Source organism: Symphalangus syndactylus, chromosome 20 (genome assembly GCF_028878055.3).
Source record: "Symphalangus syndactylus isolate Jambi chromosome 20, NHGRI_mSymSyn1-v2.1_pri, whole genome shotgun sequence".
In the NCBI taxonomy this organism is placed as follows: Eukaryota; Metazoa; Chordata; class Mammalia; order Primates; family Hylobatidae; genus Symphalangus; species Symphalangus syndactylus.
Window position 1 is genome coordinate 62,966,894 of NC_072442.2, and position 20,831 is coordinate 62,987,724.

General features: G+C 42.2%; 2 protein-coding genes across 13 annotated transcripts in view; one reads left to right on the forward strand and one right to left on the reverse strand.

The window, feature by feature from the left end:
* The window catches only part of NUP88 (nucleoporin 88), a 44,259-nt gene that overhangs the window by 18,649 nt on the left and 4,779 nt on the right, over positions 1–20,831 (forward strand). For 4 of the 8 annotated variants that reach the window (XM_055255777.2, XM_063629589.1, XM_063629590.1 and 1 more), the window contains exons 8-17: positions 3,641–3,739; positions 8,344–8,434; positions 11,902–12,003; positions 14,904–15,062; positions 15,964–16,089; positions 16,198–16,263; positions 16,399–16,479; positions 16,754–16,880; positions 17,035–17,153; positions 17,592–17,833. In XM_055255777.2, the coding sequence (XP_055111752.1) occupies positions 3,641–3,739; positions 8,344–8,434; positions 11,902–12,003; positions 14,904–15,062; positions 15,964–16,089; positions 16,198–16,263; positions 16,399–16,479; positions 16,754–16,880; positions 17,035–17,153; positions 17,592–17,655 (1,034 nt within the window). In that variant the 3' untranslated portion in view covers positions 17,656–17,833. Of the gene's footprint in view, positions 1–3,640; positions 3,740–8,343; positions 8,435–11,901; positions 12,004–14,903; positions 15,063–15,915; positions 16,090–16,197; positions 16,264–16,398; positions 16,480–16,753; positions 16,881–17,034; positions 17,154–17,591; positions 17,834–20,831 lie in introns of those variants that run through there. The other 4 variants (XM_063629587.1, XM_063629588.1, XM_055255776.2 and 1 more) reach the window with 3 other exon arrangements.
* The window catches only part of RABEP1 (rabaptin, RAB GTPase binding effector protein 1), a 118,249-nt gene continuing 115,469 nt past the window's right edge, over positions 18,052–20,831 (reverse strand). For all 5 annotated transcript variants that reach the window (XM_055255771.2, XM_055255773.2, XM_063629585.1 and 2 more), the window contains one exon: positions 18,052–20,785. In XM_055255771.2, coding sequence (XP_055111746.1) covers positions 20,684–20,785 — 102 coding nt within the window. In that variant the 3' untranslated portion in view covers positions 18,052–20,683. The remainder of the gene's footprint in view (positions 20,786–20,831) is intronic.

Consider the following 20,831-nt stretch of genomic DNA (forward strand, 5'->3'; position numbering starts at 1 on the left):
AAAAAAGAATGAAACCGTGTCATTCACTGCAACATAGGAGGATTTCAATCTTGTAGCAGTTTGACCTACTCTCCTTACAGTTCTTGTTAACCAGTTTGCCTAGTTTTGGTAATAAAGGCCTCAACTCTGTGCTAAAGTATAGCCAAAACATTTAAGGGGGCGAATTCCTTACATAACAAATCAGCAAAGAGTGTACATTGGGTTTGTCTAATTAAGGTATTTTGAGATCTATATTGTCTAAGAATTTTATAGATGAGGAAACAGACCAAATGAAGTAAAGTGACATAAACTAATTGGTTTCCTCATATAGATACATATATCTTTGGAAAATCTTAAGTGTAGACGTGGACATTTTGTTCTTGGGTTTGTTTTTTGTTTTTTGTTTTTTTGAGATGGAGTTTTGCTCCTGTTGCCCAAGCTGGAGTGTAATGGCAAGATCTCGGCTCACTTCAACCTCCGCCCCCTGGGTTCAAGCGATTCTCCTGCCTCAGCCTCCCAAATAGCTGGGATTACAGTCATGCGCGACCAGGCCTAGCTAATTTTTGTATTTTTAGTACAGATGGGGTTTCACCATTGTTGGTCAGGCTGGTCTTGAACTCCTTATCTGTCCACCTTGGCCTCCCACAGTGCTGGGATTTTAGGCATAAGCCACCATGCCCAGCCTTTTCTTGGTTCTTCTAATGAGAGTAACATTTTCATATGTGAAACTAAGAAATTTTTGACTCGTTCCTAATTGTGCTGAACAAGGCATATTATAATCACTGAGGCACACCAGATTCCTTAGTGACAAAGTGAAATGGCTACAGTATAACATAGGGTGGTGTCTAACAAATTTCCTGTTAAGTAAATGTTGGCTCTTTTTAGTAATCAATTTGTTTTACACCCCAGTATTAAGACTTTTCTGTTGATTTTAGCACTACAGGTTTTGAAAAGCCATTTTAACAATGTGAGATTTAATGAGATGATTTTAGCCTTAAGTCTTAAAATGTAGGCAAATGAAAAGAAAATTTTCAATATTTTGATTATGCAAACAGATGATTCCCATAGATGAGGGTTTTTTAAACTTTTTATAGCAGAATGCTGTTTTTTTGAGACGGAGTCTCGCTCTGTCACCCAGGCTGGAGTGCAGTGGCGCGATCTCGGCTCACTACAAGCTCCGCCTCCCGGGTTCACGCCATTCTCCTGCCTCAGCCTCTCCGAGTAGCTGGGACTGCAGGCGCCCGCCACCACGCCTGGCTAATTTTTTTTGTATTTTTAGTAGAGACAGGGTTTCACCGTGGTCTCGATCTCCTGACCTCGTGATCCGCCCGCCTCGGCCTCCCAAAGTGCTGGGATTACAAGCGTGAGCCACCGCGCCCGGCCAGCAGAATGCTGTTTTCTAAGATGTTTTATGGAACCTCAATATATAAGACAGAAATAATATATCAGCTTTAGAACATTAATTTATGATAAAGTCACTAACCACAAAGTGAGACTGTTAAAGGAAAATTTAATTTAGGGGGTTTATGGGTTATTGTTGCCATTTTATCAGCTTTAATATATACCTTATTTCTGTATTTTGTTTTAGTTTAATAACGTTATTATTTTGTTTGTTTTTTGAGATGGAGTTTCGCTCTTGTTGCCTAGGCTGGAGTGCAGTGGTGCAATCTCGGCTCACCGCAACCTCCACCTCCCGGTTCAAGCGATTCTCCTGCCTCAGCCTCCCGAGTAGCTGGGATTGCAGGCGTGTGCCACCACGCCTGGCTAATTTTGTATTTTTAGTAGAGACGGGGTTTCTCCATGTTGGTCAGGCTGGTCTTAAACTCCTGACCTGAGGCAATCCGCCCACCTCGGCCTCCCAAAGGGCTGGGATTACAGGCGTGAGCCACCACACCTGGCCAATAACATTATTATTAATAATAAAAATATTGAGTTACCGAGATAAATATTTATACGTAATAATAGGTATTCAATAGCTTATCTTTTAGTCTCAGGATTGTCTTACTGATACTAGGGCTCAAAGGAGGTACAGAAATTTTTGTTTCAAAAGCAATTAATTAAAATTGTATAACAACTACTCATACTTCTTAGTTATAAATGATTGTCAAACAAAAAGAGCATCCAAAACTGAAAATAACCTTTAAAACTATGTGTAAGTCAACATTTTGAAGACATACGAAACTTCACTTCTCATTTCACACCTTACTACACTGATAGAACTGTTCCGTGAGCCGTTGTGTTAAAGTCTTTTGTGATACCTATGCTATGGGAATGCATTTGCTTCAACAATTTTATTTAAGTTGATGTATGCAAGCATAAGCATAGGTTTTCTTTTTTTTTTTTTTTGAGACGGAGTCTCGCTCTGTCTCCCAGGCTGGAGTGCAGTGGCGCAATCTCGGCTCACTGCAAGCTCCGCCTCCCGGGTTCACGCCATTCTCCTGCCTCAGCCTCTCCCAGTAGCTGGGACTACAGGCGCCCGCCACCATGCCCGGCTAATTTTTTGTATTTTTAGTAGAGACAGGGTTTCACCCTGGTCTCGATCTCCTGACCTCGTGATCCGCCTGCCTCGGCCTCCCAAACTGCTGGGATTACAAGCGTGAGCCACCGCGCCCAGCCAAGCATAGGTTTTCTATAGAGCTATTTTAACCACCATTTTCTTTTGAAGAACTAAATAAATGCACAGAGAAAAGCATAAATGAGCTACTTGCCGGCAAGTATTTATGTTTTGGTGAACCTCATTGTGCTCATATTTAGAAAATAACATTTAGATTGTGTTTTTGATCTTTTTTTTTTTTTTGAGATGGAGTTTCACTCTGTTGCCCATGCTGGAGTGCAGTGGCACAATCTCAGCTCACTGCAACCTCCGCCTCCCGGGTTCAAGCGATTCTCCTGCCTCAGCTTCCCAAGTAGCTGGGATCACAGGTGCATGCCACCACGCCCGGCTAATTTTTGTATTTTTAGTAGAGACAGGTTTTCACCATGTTGATCAGGCTGGTCTCAAACTCCTGACCTTGTGATCCACCCATCTTGGCCTCCCAAAGTGCTGGGATTACAGACGTGAGCCACCACACCCAGCCATTTTTTATGCTTTTTAAAACATAGGCATACCTCCTCATTTTATCGTGGTTCACAGATAGTGGTTTTTTTGTTTTTTTTTTTTTTTACAAATGAAAGATTTGGCAACCCTGCATCAAGCAAGTCTATCAGCACCATTTTTCAAACAGCATGTGCTCACTGTGTCTCTGTGTCAGCATTTTTTAGCAATTAAAAAATGGTTGAGGTATGTACATATTTTTTGACGTAATGCTATTGAATACCTACTAGTATAAACATAACTTTCTGCATAGTGTAAACATAACTTTCTTATGTACTGGGAGACCAAAAGATTTGTGTGACTCACTTTATTTCTGTATTCGCTTTATTGCAATGGTCTGGAACCAAACCCACAGTATCTCTGAGGTATATCTGTACTTAAAATATATTTGAAATTTGAATTCAAATTTTAAAATTGCAAAACCTCTAACAATATGAAAGTCTTTTATAAAAAGCCTTCCATCAACAAATGCATTTGTAGGCTACTGTGGGGTAGCCAACAAATTTGAGGTAAATTTTTTTAGTTATCCAGTGGCTACCTTTGTATCATTAATCATTCCATTTGCAGATCCCAAGTGTCCTTCAAGATATCACTGTACTCATGAAGCTGGTGTACATAGTGTTGGGCTAACTTGGATTCATAAACTTCACAAATTTCTTGGATCAGGTGAGTTTACTAACTCTCTGCACTTTTAATAGATTTCAGAGGAAAAATAGATTTAATAGATTTCAGAAAAGTAGTTTGGAATAGAAAAATGATAGAGAAAATCAGTGAAACCAAAAGGTTCTTTGAAAAGATCAACCACATTTGACAAGCCTTTAGCTAGACTAACTATAATACAAGAATAAAAGCAGGGATATTACTATTGACCTTACAGAAATAAAAGATTATAAGGGAATATTATGAACAAATGTATGTCATTTACATAATCTAGATGGAATGGACAAATTCCAAGAAAAAAAAAAACTACCAAAACTGACTCAATCAGGGTCTGGGAGAATTTGCTTTAAAAAAAAAAAAAAGGCCGGGTGTGGTGGCTCACGTCTGTAATCCCAGCACTTTGGGAGGCCAAGGCGGGCAGAGCACGAGGTCGGGAGATCGAGACCATCCTGGCTAACACCGTGAAACCGTCTCTACTAAAAATGCAAAAATAAATTAGCCGGGCATGGTGGCGGGCACCTGTAGTCCCAGCTACTCTGGAGACTGAGGCAGGAGAATGGTGTGAACCTGGGAGGCGGAGCTTGCAGTGAGCTGAGATCGCGCCACTGCACTCCAGTCTGGGCAACAGAGCGGGACTCCGTCTCAAAAAAAAAAAAAAAAAAAGCTGGGCATGGTGGCTCATGCCTCTAATCCCAGCACTTTGGGAGGCCAAGGCGGGCAGATCATGAGGTCAAGAGATTGAGACCATCCTGGCCAACCAACATGGTGAAACCCCATCTCTACTTAAAATACAAAAATTAGCTGGGCGTGGTGGCACACACCTGTAGTCCCAGCTACTCGGAAGGCTGAGGTAGGAGAGTCGCTTGAACCCAGGATGGAGGTTGCAGTGAGCCGAGATCATGCCACTGCACTCCAGCCCAGGCGACAGAGCGAGACTCCGTCTCAAAAAAAAAAAAATTAGGCCGGGCACGGTGGCTCACGCCTGTAATCCCAGGACTTTGGGAGGCCAAGGCATGCAGATCACCCGAGGTCAGGGGAGTTTGAGAACAGTCTAGCCAACATGGTGAAACCCCATCTCTACTAAAAATACAAAAATTAGCCAGGCATGGTGGTGTGCGCCTATAATCCCTGCTACTCCAGAGGCTGAGGCAGGAGAATTGCTTGAACCCAGGAGGCGGAGGTTGCAGTGAGCCGATATCGTGCCACGGCAATCCAGCCTGGGAGACAGAGCAAGACTCCGTCTCAAAACAAACAAACAAACAAAAACTGACACAAAGAGATTGATTAGTAATAAAAACTATCCAAAAAGAAAAGCTAAGGACCACATGGATTCACATTTAAAGAATTAATACCGGTCAGGTGCAGTGGCTTACACCTATAATCCCAGCACTTTGGAGGCCGAGGCAGGCAAGATCACTTGAGGTTAGGAGTTCAAGACCAACCTGGTCAAAATGGTGAAACCCTGTCTCTACTAAAAAAAAAAAAAATAGAAAAATTAGCCAGGCATAGTGGCAGATGCCTGTAATCCCAGCTATTCCGGGAGGCTGAGACAGGAGAATCACTTGAACCTGGGAGGTGGAGACTGCTGTATTGAGCCGAGATCACACCACTGCACTCCAGTCTGGGGGACAGAGCAAGACTCCGTCTCAAAAATGAAAATAAAAAATAAATTTAAAAAAAAGAATTAATGGGGGAGGGGGGAGGGAGAGCATTAGGAGATATACCTAATGCTAAATGACGAGTTAATGGGTGCAGCACACCAACCTGGCACATGGATACATACATAACAAACCTGCACATTGTGCACATGTACCCTAAAACTTAAAGTATAATAATAATAAAAAAAAAGTTATGCTAAGTAGAAGAAGCCAGTCACAAAAGACCACCACATATTGTGTGATCCAATTGATATGTGGTGTCCAGAGTGGGCTAATCTATGGAAACAAAATAGATTGCTGGTTCTTTTCAGGGTCATGAAACTATCCTGCAATTGATGATGGTGATAGTTACGCACTCTGTGAATATACTGAGACCATGAATTGTACACGTTCAATGGGTAAACTGTATGGTACGAGAAGTACGTGTCAGTAAAATTTAAAAAAAAAAAAAATACCAATTATTCACACAGTGAGAGGAGTTAAAAAAAAAATCTAGCAGCCTTTCATGTTAAAAATACTCAACAAACTATTAATAGAAAGGAACTTCCTCAAACTAATGAGGAAATTTTTCATCTATGAAAAACTTGCAACCAACACAATGCTTAATGGTAAAAAGACTGAATCCTTTCTGTACTGGCTTTCTACTGCTACTGTTGCAAATCATCACAAACTTAGTGGCTGAAAACATTGCAAATTTGTTATCTGACAGTTTTGTAGGTTAGAAGTCCTACATGGTTCTCACTGGGCTTAAGTTGGCAGAGCAGTTTTCCTTTCTGAAAGCTTTCTCAAACTCGTGGGCTCAAATGATCCACCCGCCTCAGCCTCCCAAAGTGCTAGGATTACAGGTGTGATCCACCGTGCCTGGCCATCAAAATTTAAATCTTTTTTCCTTCAAGAATACTATTACAAAAGGGAAAACAGCCCACAAAATGAGAGAAAATATTTGTGTGATAATGGACTCGTATGGAGAACAATATAAAGAACCCTTAGCATTTGATACAGTTGGGCAAATAGCATATATATAAAAAGATGTACATCATCATAAGTCATTATGGAAATAAGATACAAAACCACAGTGAGGTATCACGTCATATCCAGTAGTATAGCTAAAATGAAAAAGATGGACATTAACAAGTGTTGAGGATGTGGAAAAAAATGGAGACTTTTATACAGTGCTTATAGAAATGTAAAATGGTACAGTCTTTGGAAAACAATCTGGCAGTTCCTCAAATGATTATTCATAGAGTTACCATGTACCTGATAGTCCAGTCCTGAGTATATTTCCAAGAGAAATGAAGACCTGTATCCACACAAATACTGGTACATGAGTGTTCATAGCAGCATTATTCAGCATAGCCCAAAAGCCACATACCCAAGTGTCCATAAGCTGATGAATGGATAGATAAAATATGGTGTGTCTATACAACAGAATATTATTCAACAATAAAAAGGAATGAAGTACTGATACATGCTCCAATATGGATGAACTGTGAACAGATGCTAAGTGAAAGAAGCCAGTCACAAACAACTGTATGGCTGTTTATATGAGATGTCCAGAATAGACAAATCTACAGAGACAGAAAGTAGATTAGTTGCCTAGGTCTGGGAAGTTTGGTAGAAACTGAGGAGTGATTGCTAATGGTTATGCGGGTTTCTTTTGGGGAAATGAAAATATTCCAAATTGTTAATGATAGGTACACAATTTTTTTTTTTTTTTAAATGGAGTTTCGCTCTTGTTGCCTAGGTTGGGGTGCAATGGCAAGATCTCAGCTCACCGCAACCTCCGCCTCCTGGGTTCAAGCAATTCTCCTGCCTCAGCCTCCCGAGTAGCTGGGATTACAGGTGCCCACCACCACGTCCAGGTAATTTTTGTGTTTTTAGTAGAGACAGCGTCTCACTATGTTGGCCAGGCTGGTCTTGAACTCCTGACCTCGGGTGATCCACCTGCCTTGGCCTCCCAAAGTGCTGAGGATTACAGGCATGAGCCACCGCACCCAGCCAGGTATACAATTCTTATACTAAACTTACTGAATTGTATTTTAATGGGTATACTTTAAATGGATGACTTGTATGGTACTGTGAATTACGTTTCAAAAAGCTGTTACAAGCCAGGCGCGGTGGCTCACACCTGTAATCCCAGCACTTTGGGAGGCTGAGGCAGGTAGATCACCTGAGTTCAGGAGTTCGAGACCAGTCTGGCCAACATCATGAAACCCTGTCTACTACTAAAACCTGGGCGTGGTGGTGTCCACCTGTAGTCCCAGCTACTCAGGAGGCTGAGGCAGGAGAATCACTTAAACCCAGAAGCCGGAGGTTGCATTGAGCAGAGATTGGGCCACTGCGCTCCAGCCTGGGCAACAGAGGGAGACTCCATCCAAAAAAAAAAAAAAGCGGTTACAAATTGAATATCCCTACTCTGAAAATTTGAAATCCAAAACTTTTCTTTTTTCCATCCTTGAACCTGAGTGAGCTACCAGAGTTTTTGAGTGGCTGTCATGACACTCAACAGAAATGCTCATTGGAACATTTAGGATTTTAGATTTTCAGATAAGAGATGTTCAACTGCTGAGTATAATGCACATATTCCAAAATCCAAAAAAAAAAATACGAAATCCAAAACACTTCTGATCCCAAGCATTTTGGATAAAGGATACTCAACCTGTATGAAAATAAAATCTGTGGGTAAGCAATACCCTAGGAGAGAATGATTTCACTGTTCTTAGTGAAACATTTTTGCATTTAGAGACATTACCAAGGAAAATCCTACTTTTCTTCTTGGGGTGGAAATCTAGACCCCCCTGGGAAAGCATATGCCTATGTCAGAAAAGCACAGTACTTGAGAAGCAGCGTTTTCAGACAAGAACCTCATTGCATTTAACCCAATATCATTAGCATTTTAATTTGGAGACTTGTCTAAGCATCATTTCATTTATATAATGTCTTCCATGGTAGATGAAGAAGATAAGGATAGTTTACAGGAACTCTCTACAGAACAGAAATGCTTTGTTGAACACATCCTTTGTACGAAGCCATTGCCCTGCAGGTAAGGACTCTCCCTCCCTTGTATATCAGAAAACAATCATTTCAGCAGTTCAGATATGTTTGTATCCATTACACGCACATCCACAGTATTCACTGCTGAGTCATTTGAAAGTTGCAGACATGATGCTTCTCCCCTCAGAGTGTCCTGCTCATCAGAAGCTTTCTCGTGCTCCAGGGCCACTCCACATACTGTTTCCTGACTGGAAGGTCCTTCCCCAGCCCCAGCCCCAGCCCCAGCTTGCTGTCTTCTCTTGGCTAACCCCTACCCTTCTTATCTTAATGCCACTTCTTCACAGAGAACCTTGACTCCCCAGTCTAACTTAGGGCTCTCCTATTCTCTTCTCCCTTGTAGCACATATTATACTATTTATATTTGCATTTTTTTAATGTCTGTCACCACTACTGGAATGTATGTGTTTCTTGAGAGCAGAGACTGTGTCTGTCCTTCACTGCATTGCTGTGTTTATTTGATGTGGTTGCCCATGTCTCCTCTTTGAAACACACTCTCCTTGGCATCCTTGATGTCTGTCCCTCCAGGTTCTCCTTCAGTCCCTCCAGCAGCCCTTTTCTCAAGTTTCCTTCTTGGGCTGGTTCCTCTGCCTCTACTCACTGCTTATAAGTGATGCTCACAACTCTTTCCTTGGGTCTTCTCTACTCTTTCTCGGTCCTTTCCTGAGTAACTTCTGCCATAATCATGGCTTCAGTGCTGACAGTTCCCACATCCATATTGCCCTAGCCCAAACCATTCTGAACTCCAGATTCACATATCCAGCTGCCTATTGGGCTCCTCCACTTGATATCCTATAGGAACATAAAACTCCAGATGTCCCCTTAACTCATCTTCTGTCTTCCCAAATCTGCTCTATGTCCCATTTTTCTGAAGGGTGCCGTATTAGCCCAGTTATCCCCAATAGAAACCTGGAAGGTATTCTAGATACCTCCCTTTATTCTGTTCATCAATTACTGGATATCTCCTAAGCACTCTGTTAGACATGGAGTATACACAGACATGAGACAAATAGCATACACTAAGAAATAGACATAGTCTAGGTTTGGCAATACAGAGGACCACAGGGAAAACGCTTGGTGGGGCATGAGAAGGATAGCAAACTGTACCAGGGTGAAAAATGAACAGTGAGACCAGGCACTGTGGCTTACGCCTGTAATCCCAGCATTTTGGGAGACCGAGGCGGGTGGATCACAAGGTCAGGAGTTCAAGACCAGCCTGGCCAAGATGGTGAAACCCCATCTCTACTAAAAACTACAAAAATTAGCCAGGCACGGTGGCAGGCGCCTGCAATCCCAGCTACTCGGGAGGCTGAGGCAGGAGAATTGCTTGAACCCAGGCAGCAGAGGTTGCAGTGAGCTGAGATCACGCCACTGCAGTCCAGTCTGGGCGACAGAGTAAGACTCCATCTCAAAAAAAAAAAAAAGTGAACAAGGAAAATACATAATAAAATCCCATGTAGGCTGGGCATGGTGGCTTATACCTATAATCCCAGCACTTTGTTAGGGTGAGGCAGGAGGATCACTTGAGGCCAGGAGTTTGAGACCAGCCTGGGCAACATAGTGAGACCCTTTACAAAAAAAAATATAAAAATTAGCTAGTTGAGGCCAGGTGCCATGGCTCATGCCTATAATCCCAGCACTTTGGGAGGCCGAGGCAGGCATATCACTAGGTCAGGAGTTCAAGACCAGACTAGCCAACATGGTGAAACCCCGTCTCTACTGAAAATACAAAAAAAAAATTAGCTGGGTGTAGTGGCGGGCACCTGTAATTCCAGCTACTCAGGAGGCTGAGGCAGGAGAATCGTTTGACCCTGGGAGGTGGAGGTTGCAGTCAGCCAAGATCACGCCACTGCACTCCAGCCCGGGGCAACAGAGTGTGACTCTGTCCCAAACAAACAAAAATTAGCCAGTGTGGTAGCATGTACCTGTGGTCCCAGCCACTCGGGAGGCTGAGAAGGACAGATTGTTTGAGCCCACGGGAGGCTGAGACGGAAGGATTGTTTGAGCCCACGGGAGGCTGAGACAGAAGGATTGTTTGAGCCCATGGGAGGCTGAGACGGAAGGAGTGTCTGAGCCCACGGGAGGCTGAGATGGAAGGATTGTTTAAGCCCACAGGAGGCTGAGATGGAAGGATTGTCTGAGCCCACAGGAGGCTGAGATGGAAGGATTGTCTGAGCCCACAGGAGGCTGAGATGGAAGGATTGTCTGAGCCCACAGGAGGCTGAGATGGAAGGATTGTCTGAGCCCACGAGGTCAAGGCTGCAGTGAGTCATCATCGCTCCACTGCACTCCAGCCTGGGCAACAGAGTGAGACCCTATTTCAAAAAAACCCCAAAATCCCATTTATATCAATTTCAGAAACAGATAAAATTAAAGTGTCGCCTAGGAATGAATACATAGATAGGAAAACTGTAAAGCAAAGCAAGGACATGATATTATGAATGTCAGAGTAGTGGCTACTTCTCTGGGGAGTGAAAGGGTATGACCAGGGAGGGTCACATGGGAACCCTGAGGCCCCCTGCAGTGTCCTGATTCTTGACCTGGATACTGGTTACATAGTGTATAGCCCAGTAGTGTGTAGATTTCACACTGATAATAAAAAGTTAAAGTTTACAACCTTCCAGATACCATCTCCATGTCTCCTCCAAAAACGTAAATGGGAGCTATGGAAGGGGAACTAGTGTTTTCAACTGCTGTTTAAAGACTGCTGGTTCTAAAGGGATGGAGAGAAAGAATAGGTTAAGGGGAACTGGACATTATATTGAAATGGGAATATTTTAAATGGAAGAGACATGAGTTTGCAAGCTGAGGGGAAGTAGATAATAGGGAGATTTTGAAACGACACAGTTGATGGTACAATTTTCAGAAGGTGTGAGAGGAGGCGGCATCCGCATTCGGGGCAGATGTGTGTTGTAGGCATGCAGGTGGGATGGGCATGGGAGCCGTTAGGAGAGCATGTTGGCAGAATGACAGTTCCCATCTGAGGTCTCAGTTTCCAGTGTGCACTGAAGTGGGAAGGAAGACTGAGAGAGATGCATGCCAGGTGATTTCCTGTGACATTGACGTTGGGCCTCATTGAGAGAGACTTGGCAGTTCTGTTCATTCAACAGTTTCTAAGCACTTAATTTGTTAGACACTGGGCTAGGCACACAAAGATAGCTGGGGCTTATGTGCAAGTTGGAGAGACAGATCTTCAGTGTAACGTGTAACTTTTGAGATTACAGTCAGCACCACTCTACAGTTAGGGATTTCTGAATGACTTAGTCACATGGGCTCTAGACTTTAGTGTGGAGCTGTATTAAAGGTTTCCAAGCCACCACTTTTGAGGTTATGGTACTGATAGGATGTCCCAGGCAACTGTCAGCCCAGGGCTGAGAAGGCCGTGGACCTGTCATGTCTTTACTCTTGGTTCCATTGCATTTGCTGCTTTGTAATTTAACTATGACTGTGTTTTTCTAGGCAGCCAGCTCCAATTCGAGGATTTTGGATTGTACCTGACATTCTGGGACCCACGATGATCTGCATCACCAGTACCTATGAATGCCTCATAAGGCCGTTATTGTACGTCCCATTTTATATTCTCCACACAGCTCTCGTTAATTCTGCAATATCTAAGTTGGGAAAATGCACTCAGTAACCAACTTGAAGCTATACATGTGTGGTTTATGCTTTGGCTTCTGACTTGAGGGTTGGAAGGATGGATATTTCTGTTCCTGCCATCATCTCTGTAGGGTTCCATTATAGGTATGGTTTCTGGCATCCCCTGCACCTAGCTGAGAGTCAGGAGCTTTTCTTCAGAGTGTGGGGAAAAAATACTAAAATTGAAGGCCGGGCGCGGTGGCTCACGCTTGTAATCCCAGCACTTTGGGAGGCCGAGGCGGGCTGATCACGAGGTCAGGAGATCGTGACCACGGTGAAACCCCGTCTCTACTAAAAATACAAAAAATTAGCCGGGCGTGGTGGCGGGTGCCTGTAGTCCCAGCTACTCGGAGAGGCTGAGGCAGGAGAATGGCGTGAACCCGGGAGGCGGAGCTTGCAGTGAACCGAGATTGCGCCACTGCACTCCAGCCTGGGCGACAGAGCAAGACTCTGTCTCAAAAAAAAAAAAAAAAACAAATTGAATACCAAATTCCATTATTGAGATGAGTAATAATTATCAAACTGTAACCATGTGCCAAGCTCAGAAGTAAGCCACGTACCTGCACTGCCTCCTGGAATCATCAGGGCAGCCCTGTAAGGAAGGCACTGTCATTTCCATTTTATAAAAGTGGAAACAGGGATCGAGAGGTTAGTAAATGCTGAAGTCACAGGTAACAAATAGAGCTGGGGTACAGATGCAGGTCTCATTGACTCAGAAGTCCATATTCATACTCTTTAATTTCTCCATCTCTGCCAGCCTGAGGGACATTGTAGAATATGTAAACTGGAATAAAGCTGAACTCAGTCTGGGTGCAGTGGTGGTTCATGCCTGTAATCCCAATGCTTTGGGAGGCCCAGAGTTTGAGATCAGCCTGGGCAAAATAGTGAGACCCCCATCTCTACAAAAAACAAAAAAATTAGCCAGGCATGGTGGTACACACCTGTAGTCCTAGCTGCTCAGGTGAGAGGATTGCTTAAGCCCAGGAGTTTTAGGCTGCAGTGAACCATGATCATGCCACTGCACTCCAGCCTGGGTGACAGAGCAAGACCCTGTGTCTTAAAAAAAAAAAAAAAACTGAACTCTTAGTCCTTGCTCCTTTAAGGAACTCAGATAATTAAACTATAATCACTATCTTCCTTTTCCAACAGCCCTGGAAGATCATTCTGAGTTACATAAATGTAGGAATATGAGTACCAAAAACAAAAGTCACTGGAGCTTCAAACACTAGACACCACCCCCACCCCTTGTCCATTCAAAGCATGCACCTCTGGATGCTGACATAAATTCCTAATACTGGCAGTGGTCTACTGTCCTTAGAGGATCTTCCATAGTCTTTGAAGCTTGATTAAGTTGTACTATCTGGATGTAAAAATAAATATCAATTTTTGTGTTATGTACACTGAAGGCACTAAAAGCTAACAAGACCAAACAAAAATAATAAAATCACTTGAGAAAAAATTACCTACTTGTCAGTTGCCTCAGCATACTTTTTAAACACCCACAGTACATTTAGTAAAATAAAATCTAGTCACACTAGCTTACTTCAGAATAAATATGAATCCCAAAGGGGAAAAATAAACATCAATTGTCTGGATACTTTTTTTTTTTTTTTTGAGACGGAGTTTGCTGTGTTGCCCAAGCTGGAGGGCAGTGGCACAATCTCAGCTCACTGCAACCTCTGCCTCCCAGGTTCAAGTGATTCTCCTGCCTCAGCCTCCCTAGTAGCTGGGATTACAGGTGCACACCATATGCCCAGCTAATTTTTATATTTTTAGTAGAGATGAGGTTTGGCCCTGTTGGCCAGGCTGGTCTTGAACTCCTGGAACTCCTGACCTCAGGTGATCCACCCACCTCGGCTTCCCAAAGTGCTGGGATTACAGGTGTGAGCCACCGTGCCAGGCCAATTATCTGGATACTTTCAGATCGTATTTCTGCCAACTCCCTGAAATACAAGTTGTCTATAAAGTAATGCTATTTAATGAACTTTTACTTTTTTTTTTTTTTTTGAGACAGTCTCGCTCTGTCACCCAGGCTGGAGTGCAGTGGTATGATCTCAGCTCACTGCAACCTCCGCCTCCTGGGTTCGGGCGATTCTCATGCCTCAGCCACCCAAGTAGCTGGGATTACAGATGTGTGCCACCACGCCCAGCTAATTTTTATGTTTTTAGTAGAGACAGGGTTTTACCACGTTGGCCAGGCTGGTCTTGAACGCCTGACCTCAAGTGATCCACTTGCTTCGGCCTCCCAAAGTGCTGGGATTACAGGCGTGAGCCACCGCGCCCAACCAAACATTCACATTAGAATTGTTGCCTTCAGGGTAAGTCACCTGCCATGCTGCCAAAGTTTGTGAGATCTTTTAAGCTCTTTCTGAAGTTTGAGTATTTGCACTTGAGTGAATAGTTTTTAGAAATGAAATTATATAGACCCAATATGGTATATACAGCACTTTCTTGGCTTAATATTGGTTTTGATCAACTCTAAACCTAACAAATAAGTAATTTATGTTTGTAGCTCCGGCTTATAAACTGGCTCTCAAGTCCTTTGCCAAGAATCCATGCTAGGTGTTTGTGCTGCCTTGATCTTTTAGAAAAGAACTGGAAGTGGCAGTCAGAAATGCTTTGACAAATTAGGGGCATTGGAAGAATAAGGGTGTAGCTTCCCAAAGTGACCTTTTCAAGGTGGAAAACATGCATTCTTGCACTTTTACAAAAGTAACACTTTATTTTATATTCTGAAAGTTCTGGATTAATGTGGTTTTTGCTTTCCTGTAATACAGTAAATCACTCCATGGTAGAATTCAATTTACTTATCTATTTTGCAGAAGTACAGTCCATCCAGCGTCTCCTCCCCTGCTTTGTACTCGAGAAGATGTTGAAGTGGCAGAGTCTCCCCTCCGTGTTCTGGCTGAAACCCCAGATTCCTTTGAAAAGCATATTAGAAGCATTTTGCAACGTAGTGTTGCCAATCCAGCATTTTTGAAGTATGCAACCTTGGGCATAGTGGTTTTATGAATGGGTTCTCTTCTGTCTCCATAATTACTGTGCATCCTTTCTGTCCTCATCTGTTTCATATACTTTTTACTGTAATGGATTTGGAAGAAACTGGATATAATCAGCTAGTGAATGGGGAGCAGGGGGTAAGTTGGCACCTGAGAATGATAAACAGGAAGTGTTTAAAAAGAAGTTAGGCTGGGCCGGGCGTGGTGGCTCACGCCTGTAATCCCAGCACTTTGGGAGGCCAAAATGGGTGGATCATGAGGTCAGGAGATCGAGACCATCCTGGCTAACACAGCAAAACCCCGTCTCTACTAAAAATACAAAAAAAAAAAAATTAGCTGGGCGTGGTGGCAGGTGCCTGTAGTCCCAGCTACTTGGGAGGCTGAGGCAGGAGAATCGCTTGAACCTGGGAGGCAAAGGTTGCAGTGAGCCGAGATCGCACCACTGCACTCCAGCCTGGGTGACAGAGCGAGACTCGTCTCAAAAGAAGTTAGGCTGGGCACGGTGGCTCACAGCTGTAACCCCAGCACTTTGGGAGGCCCAGGCAGGCGGATCACCTGAGGTCAGGAGTTCAAAACCAGTCTGGTCAACATGGTGAAACCCTGTCTCTACTAAAAATGCAATAATTAGCCAGGCGTGGTGGTGGGCACCTGTAATCCCAGCTACTCGAGAGGCTGAGGCAAGAGAATTGCTTGAACCTGGGAGATGGAGGTTGCAGTGAGCCGAGATAGCACCATTGCACTCCAGCCTGGGTGACAGAGCAAGACTCCATCTCAAATAAATAAATTAAAAATATAAAAAGTTTAAAAAGCACCTGTGACTTGAGGCTATTTTCAGTTGTTTTACTCAGCTAAGGAAAATAAAGGTAGAAACTTTGTTTTTAAGAGCTTCTGAAAAGGACATAGCCCCTCCTCCTGAAGAATGCCTTCAGCTCCTCAGCAGAGCCACGCAGGTGTTCAGAGAGCAGTACATTCTCAAACAGGACTTGGCAAAGGAGGAGATTCAGCGGAGGTATGATGTCCTGTGTTCACAAACCATTGATCCCTGGCTGGTAGCTGATGCTGTATGGTAGCCTAAACTTGGCTTCTGAGTAAACTCTATTTCTTTTTGTTCTTCAAGGGTCAAATTATTATGTGACCAAAAAAAGAAACAACTAGAAGATCTAAATTATTGTCGAGAAGAGAAGTAAGTGTCAAAAATAAGAATACAATAGGTCAGTAAGACTGAAACCATATTCTCACCCTAAGATGCTGAGCCACATTAGTTGGTTTCAGCATCAAGGTGTGGACCCCAAGAGTCTCTTGTTTCTTGCATCATTAGGAAAAGTCTGCGGGAAATGGCTGAGCGTTTAGCTGACAAATATGAGGAAGCTAAAGAAAAACAAGAGGATATCATGAACAGGTCAGTGGGCTGTATATAACATTTAGTTACCTACTCAGGTACTAACAATGATATTTAAGAAAATGGGCATTGGCAGGTGCTTACATACCTACGGAATTGAACTGATCCCCCTGCCTCTCTGAAGTATATGTTGGGGAAAACATGAGGCTCTACCCTAACCCTTCCTATGGGGCCTGCTTCAGAAACACCAGATTCATGAATTATGAGCTTGTGATTATGTTTCTCCTAATGAGCAGAGACCTTAAATTGAGATGTTTCCTTGCGTTTTCTAAAGGATGAAAAAAGTACTTCACAGTTTTCACTCTGAGCTCCCAGTTCTCTCTGATAGTGAGCGAGACATGAAGAAAGAATTACAGCTGATACCTGATCAACTTCGACATTTGGGCAATGCCATCAAACAGGTAGGAATAGATCTAAACTAGCTAAATTTGGTAATTTTTCTTAAAGCACTTATTCTACAGAAAATTTTACAAAAATGTAAAAAGAACAGATTCAAATAGATACTGTGAAAATGTGTGGCAAACCACTGCCAAAATATCTATTTTGATACTTAAGGTTACTATGAAAAAGGACTATCAACAGCAAAAGATGGAGAAGGTGTTGAGTCTTCAAAAACCCACCATTACTCTCAGTGCCTACCAGCGAAAGTGCATTCAGTCCATCCTGAAGGAGGAGTAAGTAAATACTTCCAATCAGCTATTATTGTGAGATAGTTTTTCCTTTAGAGTATGCCGGAATCAACCTGTCTTAATAGAAACCTGAATCTTGGTATTTGCATGTCAAGTAATTACTGGGACGAGAGCCACATGATACATAGGGACTTAAGAAATGACTATGGTGGGAGGATTGAAAGTGATGACCTTCTAGTAACGTGATTTTGTTGTGTGGCCAAAGGTATTTTACAATAATTATGTTCAAAAATATTTCCAGTACTTGCACCGTTTGCCACCTTAAATGAATAGTGAACACTATTGTTATCCACCTGAAACCTTCAGCTGTTAATTTTAGCAAAGCAGTTCTTAGATATTTCAACATTACCAGTTTAAATTCTTAAGAATCCATATAAATGGTTTATTATAATTCCAAAAGTGAGTGACTTTACAATTTTACAGGGGTGAACACATAAGGGAAATGGTGAAGCAAATCAATGATATCCGCAATCATGTAAACTTCTGACACCACCAGGAGCTGACTCACACCTGAACTGAACACCATTGAAGGCTTAAACCCATATTGTAAAACAGGTAGCATTATCTAATTTATAAAAAGGCATTTTGGATGACCTTTGGTGTGGTTGTTCATCTTTTTAAATATTTTTGTTTTATAATTATTGAATAAATGCTTTTATTTAAAATTTGGAATGTGCTTTATAACTCAAGCCTACAGTTGTGTTCAGCAAGGACTCAGGATTATTTCACACTGCACACTGCCAGAACCTCCCTGAACCCTATTGAGTTTTCTCCATATTTGAGCAAGTTATTCTTGTGAGCTGTGTTTTAAAGTAGCAGCACCAGAAACATGACTGTGAAGAGGGATAGAACCCTAGGATTCAAAGGAGAAGACCACACAGTGTACTTGGCAGCAGCTTTTTTAATTTGAACACTTTCTTCTTAAGGACACACCTTCAGTAGAGTTAACAAATGGTTACACCTGAAATCTGCTGAGAGCAGAGCTCAAGATCCACAATTGCAAAGGCCACTGCTGGCTCACTTCCTCACAGGCTGTATTACCTTTCAGAGCTGAGTGAGGCTGTGCTCTACGTCCCAATACTTGTTACTGAGTGGACATGAGGTGCAAATTTAGCACCTTAAAGGGAGATAAAAAGAAATAGGTTAGTATGCAGAATGTGATTTTGTCCTCACTTCACCTTAAGTCATCTTTTTACACTTGCCAGTGTGAGTTCTGAAAGGTAGTACTATACCTGCTTAGAAATGGCTGAGTGACTGCCAATTAAAAGCCACATGATCAGGTAGGTTACAGGTAAGAGGTAAATCAGGTTAGACATGCATGAAAAGATGTAGGCACAGACTGAATATAAGCACAGGAACACTCGTGAAACCCAAGAGCTTTTCTTTTGCCTAGAAAGAATTTGCCTAGAAAGGCTAAATCCTGCCTTCTAAATCAGTTCCCATTTATGCTGAAAACCCAGTTGAAAGAATTGTTTCCTACCTGGACAGTGACACAGTAGTTTGTTTCATACCAGAAACACATTGCTAAACAAAACTTAGAGTCTCAGTTTGGGTTTTTCTACAATAAAGTGAATTCCAACAGTTTGCATTTGCCACAGTAGAGACCACTAACCATTCCCTAATTGTGATGATTTTATTACCCAGCACCATCTTCTGGAGAAAAATATCTGTAAGGTGCTCAGTCTCAGCAGAACACTTCACTGCAAGCTCTAGCTGAGTCAGTTCAGAAAGGCTGTGAATTGCCCACCCTGATTTACAGCACTAATTTTAATAATCTGAAGACAAATTCGCTTGGGGCTTATCCAAGGGTCTAGTCTTAAACCTACATAATTTAAATTGATTGCATTTTATAATTAATAAAATCCCCTGTAACTCAATAGTTATGTTTCCTTTATCTAAACCATGTAGCACTCTTTATAAAGGGACTTTAAACCAATTAAAATAATGTTTCATGCGCGGCAAGCCTTTAGTACTATTTCCATAATTAGTATGTATTTTTAAATTCATAATCATGAATGCAAGACTACAATAATAACCCAAGAGATGAGGTATGTAGTACTTATCATTTGTCCTATGGAAGACAGAAGTACAGAAGTAAAGATCTTTAGGGTAAGTAAGTCCATAGTGACCTCATTTATAACAAAGACAATTCACTTTAAACTGAGTTGATGGTGGCGTTATGTGAACAAAACAATCTACCTAGTTCACTAACTCCCAGAAGGCTCTTTCAGGTACCCTGCTGTTATGCAACCAATCTCAAAAATGATTTGAAAACCATCTTACTTTTGAACCTCCTGGATGATGAATCCATCCACTGGATATTCCTGGGACAGTACTCTCAGCAGGTATTGGTGAACATGAATCAATTCTTTGTGCTTTCTGTAGCACTTCATAAAGTTATGGCAAAGACCTGTTTCACTGAGGCTTTCTTCACACAGGAAAGGAATCTAATGCTTGTAAAATGACAAGGCAGATTTCCAAACTGATCAATATTCTAACTGGCTTTCCATAAGCATTGTCACTTACATTCCAGGTCTGAATTTAAAAGAAAAATACAAAGTATCTGTTAACCTAGTTACCATTTTTATATTTGACACATCTGAAACAAGTAGTACATAAGCCTAATGATCCAAGTTGAAAAATTAGCCGATTTATAAATGTATACTAATGTTTTTCACTGATGCAATAACTAGACTAAAAACACTTCAAAAGAGTAGATGGTACCAGTTCGGCTTTATCCTGGTACCTGTGGGCCCATGAAGATCATCTAAGTATGCAGAAAAAGTGCTTCCAAAGTTTCTTGTGCTTTTCCTTTAACCTTCAACTTCCAGTATATATAGCCCCAGCCAAGTTTTCAGATCCTCATCATTAATTCACTTCCTGAATTGGTTTTCTTTGCCACAGTCCTATGGTTCTCAGGTAAGTTTCAGTAGCATTTAAGTTCCTCCAAAGCAAGATAAAATGGTAAAAGGAAAACAAAAATGTACTGAGCAAGGGAAATATAGTCAGTAGCCAATGGCCTGCTCTCAAACCTTCATATTTTAATATAAAATATTCATACAGCATACTACACTTCTGTCTGCTAACTGAATACTGTTACTGATGAGCTCTAGACAACAGATAAAGCAAATTCTCTCTTCCAATATCTATGAACAGAAAATTCCAAACACTACTGGGATGTTGCGTTAGGGTAGGGAAATGTGTTCCGAAAATCTATGTTGGAGAAAGCAGGCAAGGAAACAGCACTTTTTCCATCACCAAATCCGATCCCACGCCTGTTGGAATCAAGCCTGGAGTTATTAGTGTTCGCATTTGAAGGTCTCTGGGCTGCAGATCACTCCGCTGTTTGCTGTTTCCTGTGCCGCACAGTCCTCTCCCTCTAGAAGTAAGCATTTCTCCAGTCTTCCTTTTGTTGTGACTTCTCTTTCTTCAGTTAAGAGTTAAATAATAATTAATGTTGCTCTAAAGATGAGTTAAAAACCCAAAGTGCAGGCTAGAATCCTGCCATCAGGGTGTCATGTCTCAGGAAGCTGGTTAATGTCTGTCAGTTTAGTATCATTCAGAATTGCCCGGATTCTCTCCAAGGAGTCAGCTTGCCTGATCCGCTCTAACTGCACCTGGAGAAACAATGGTGAGACAACTATAGGTGGCTCCTGCCTAGAT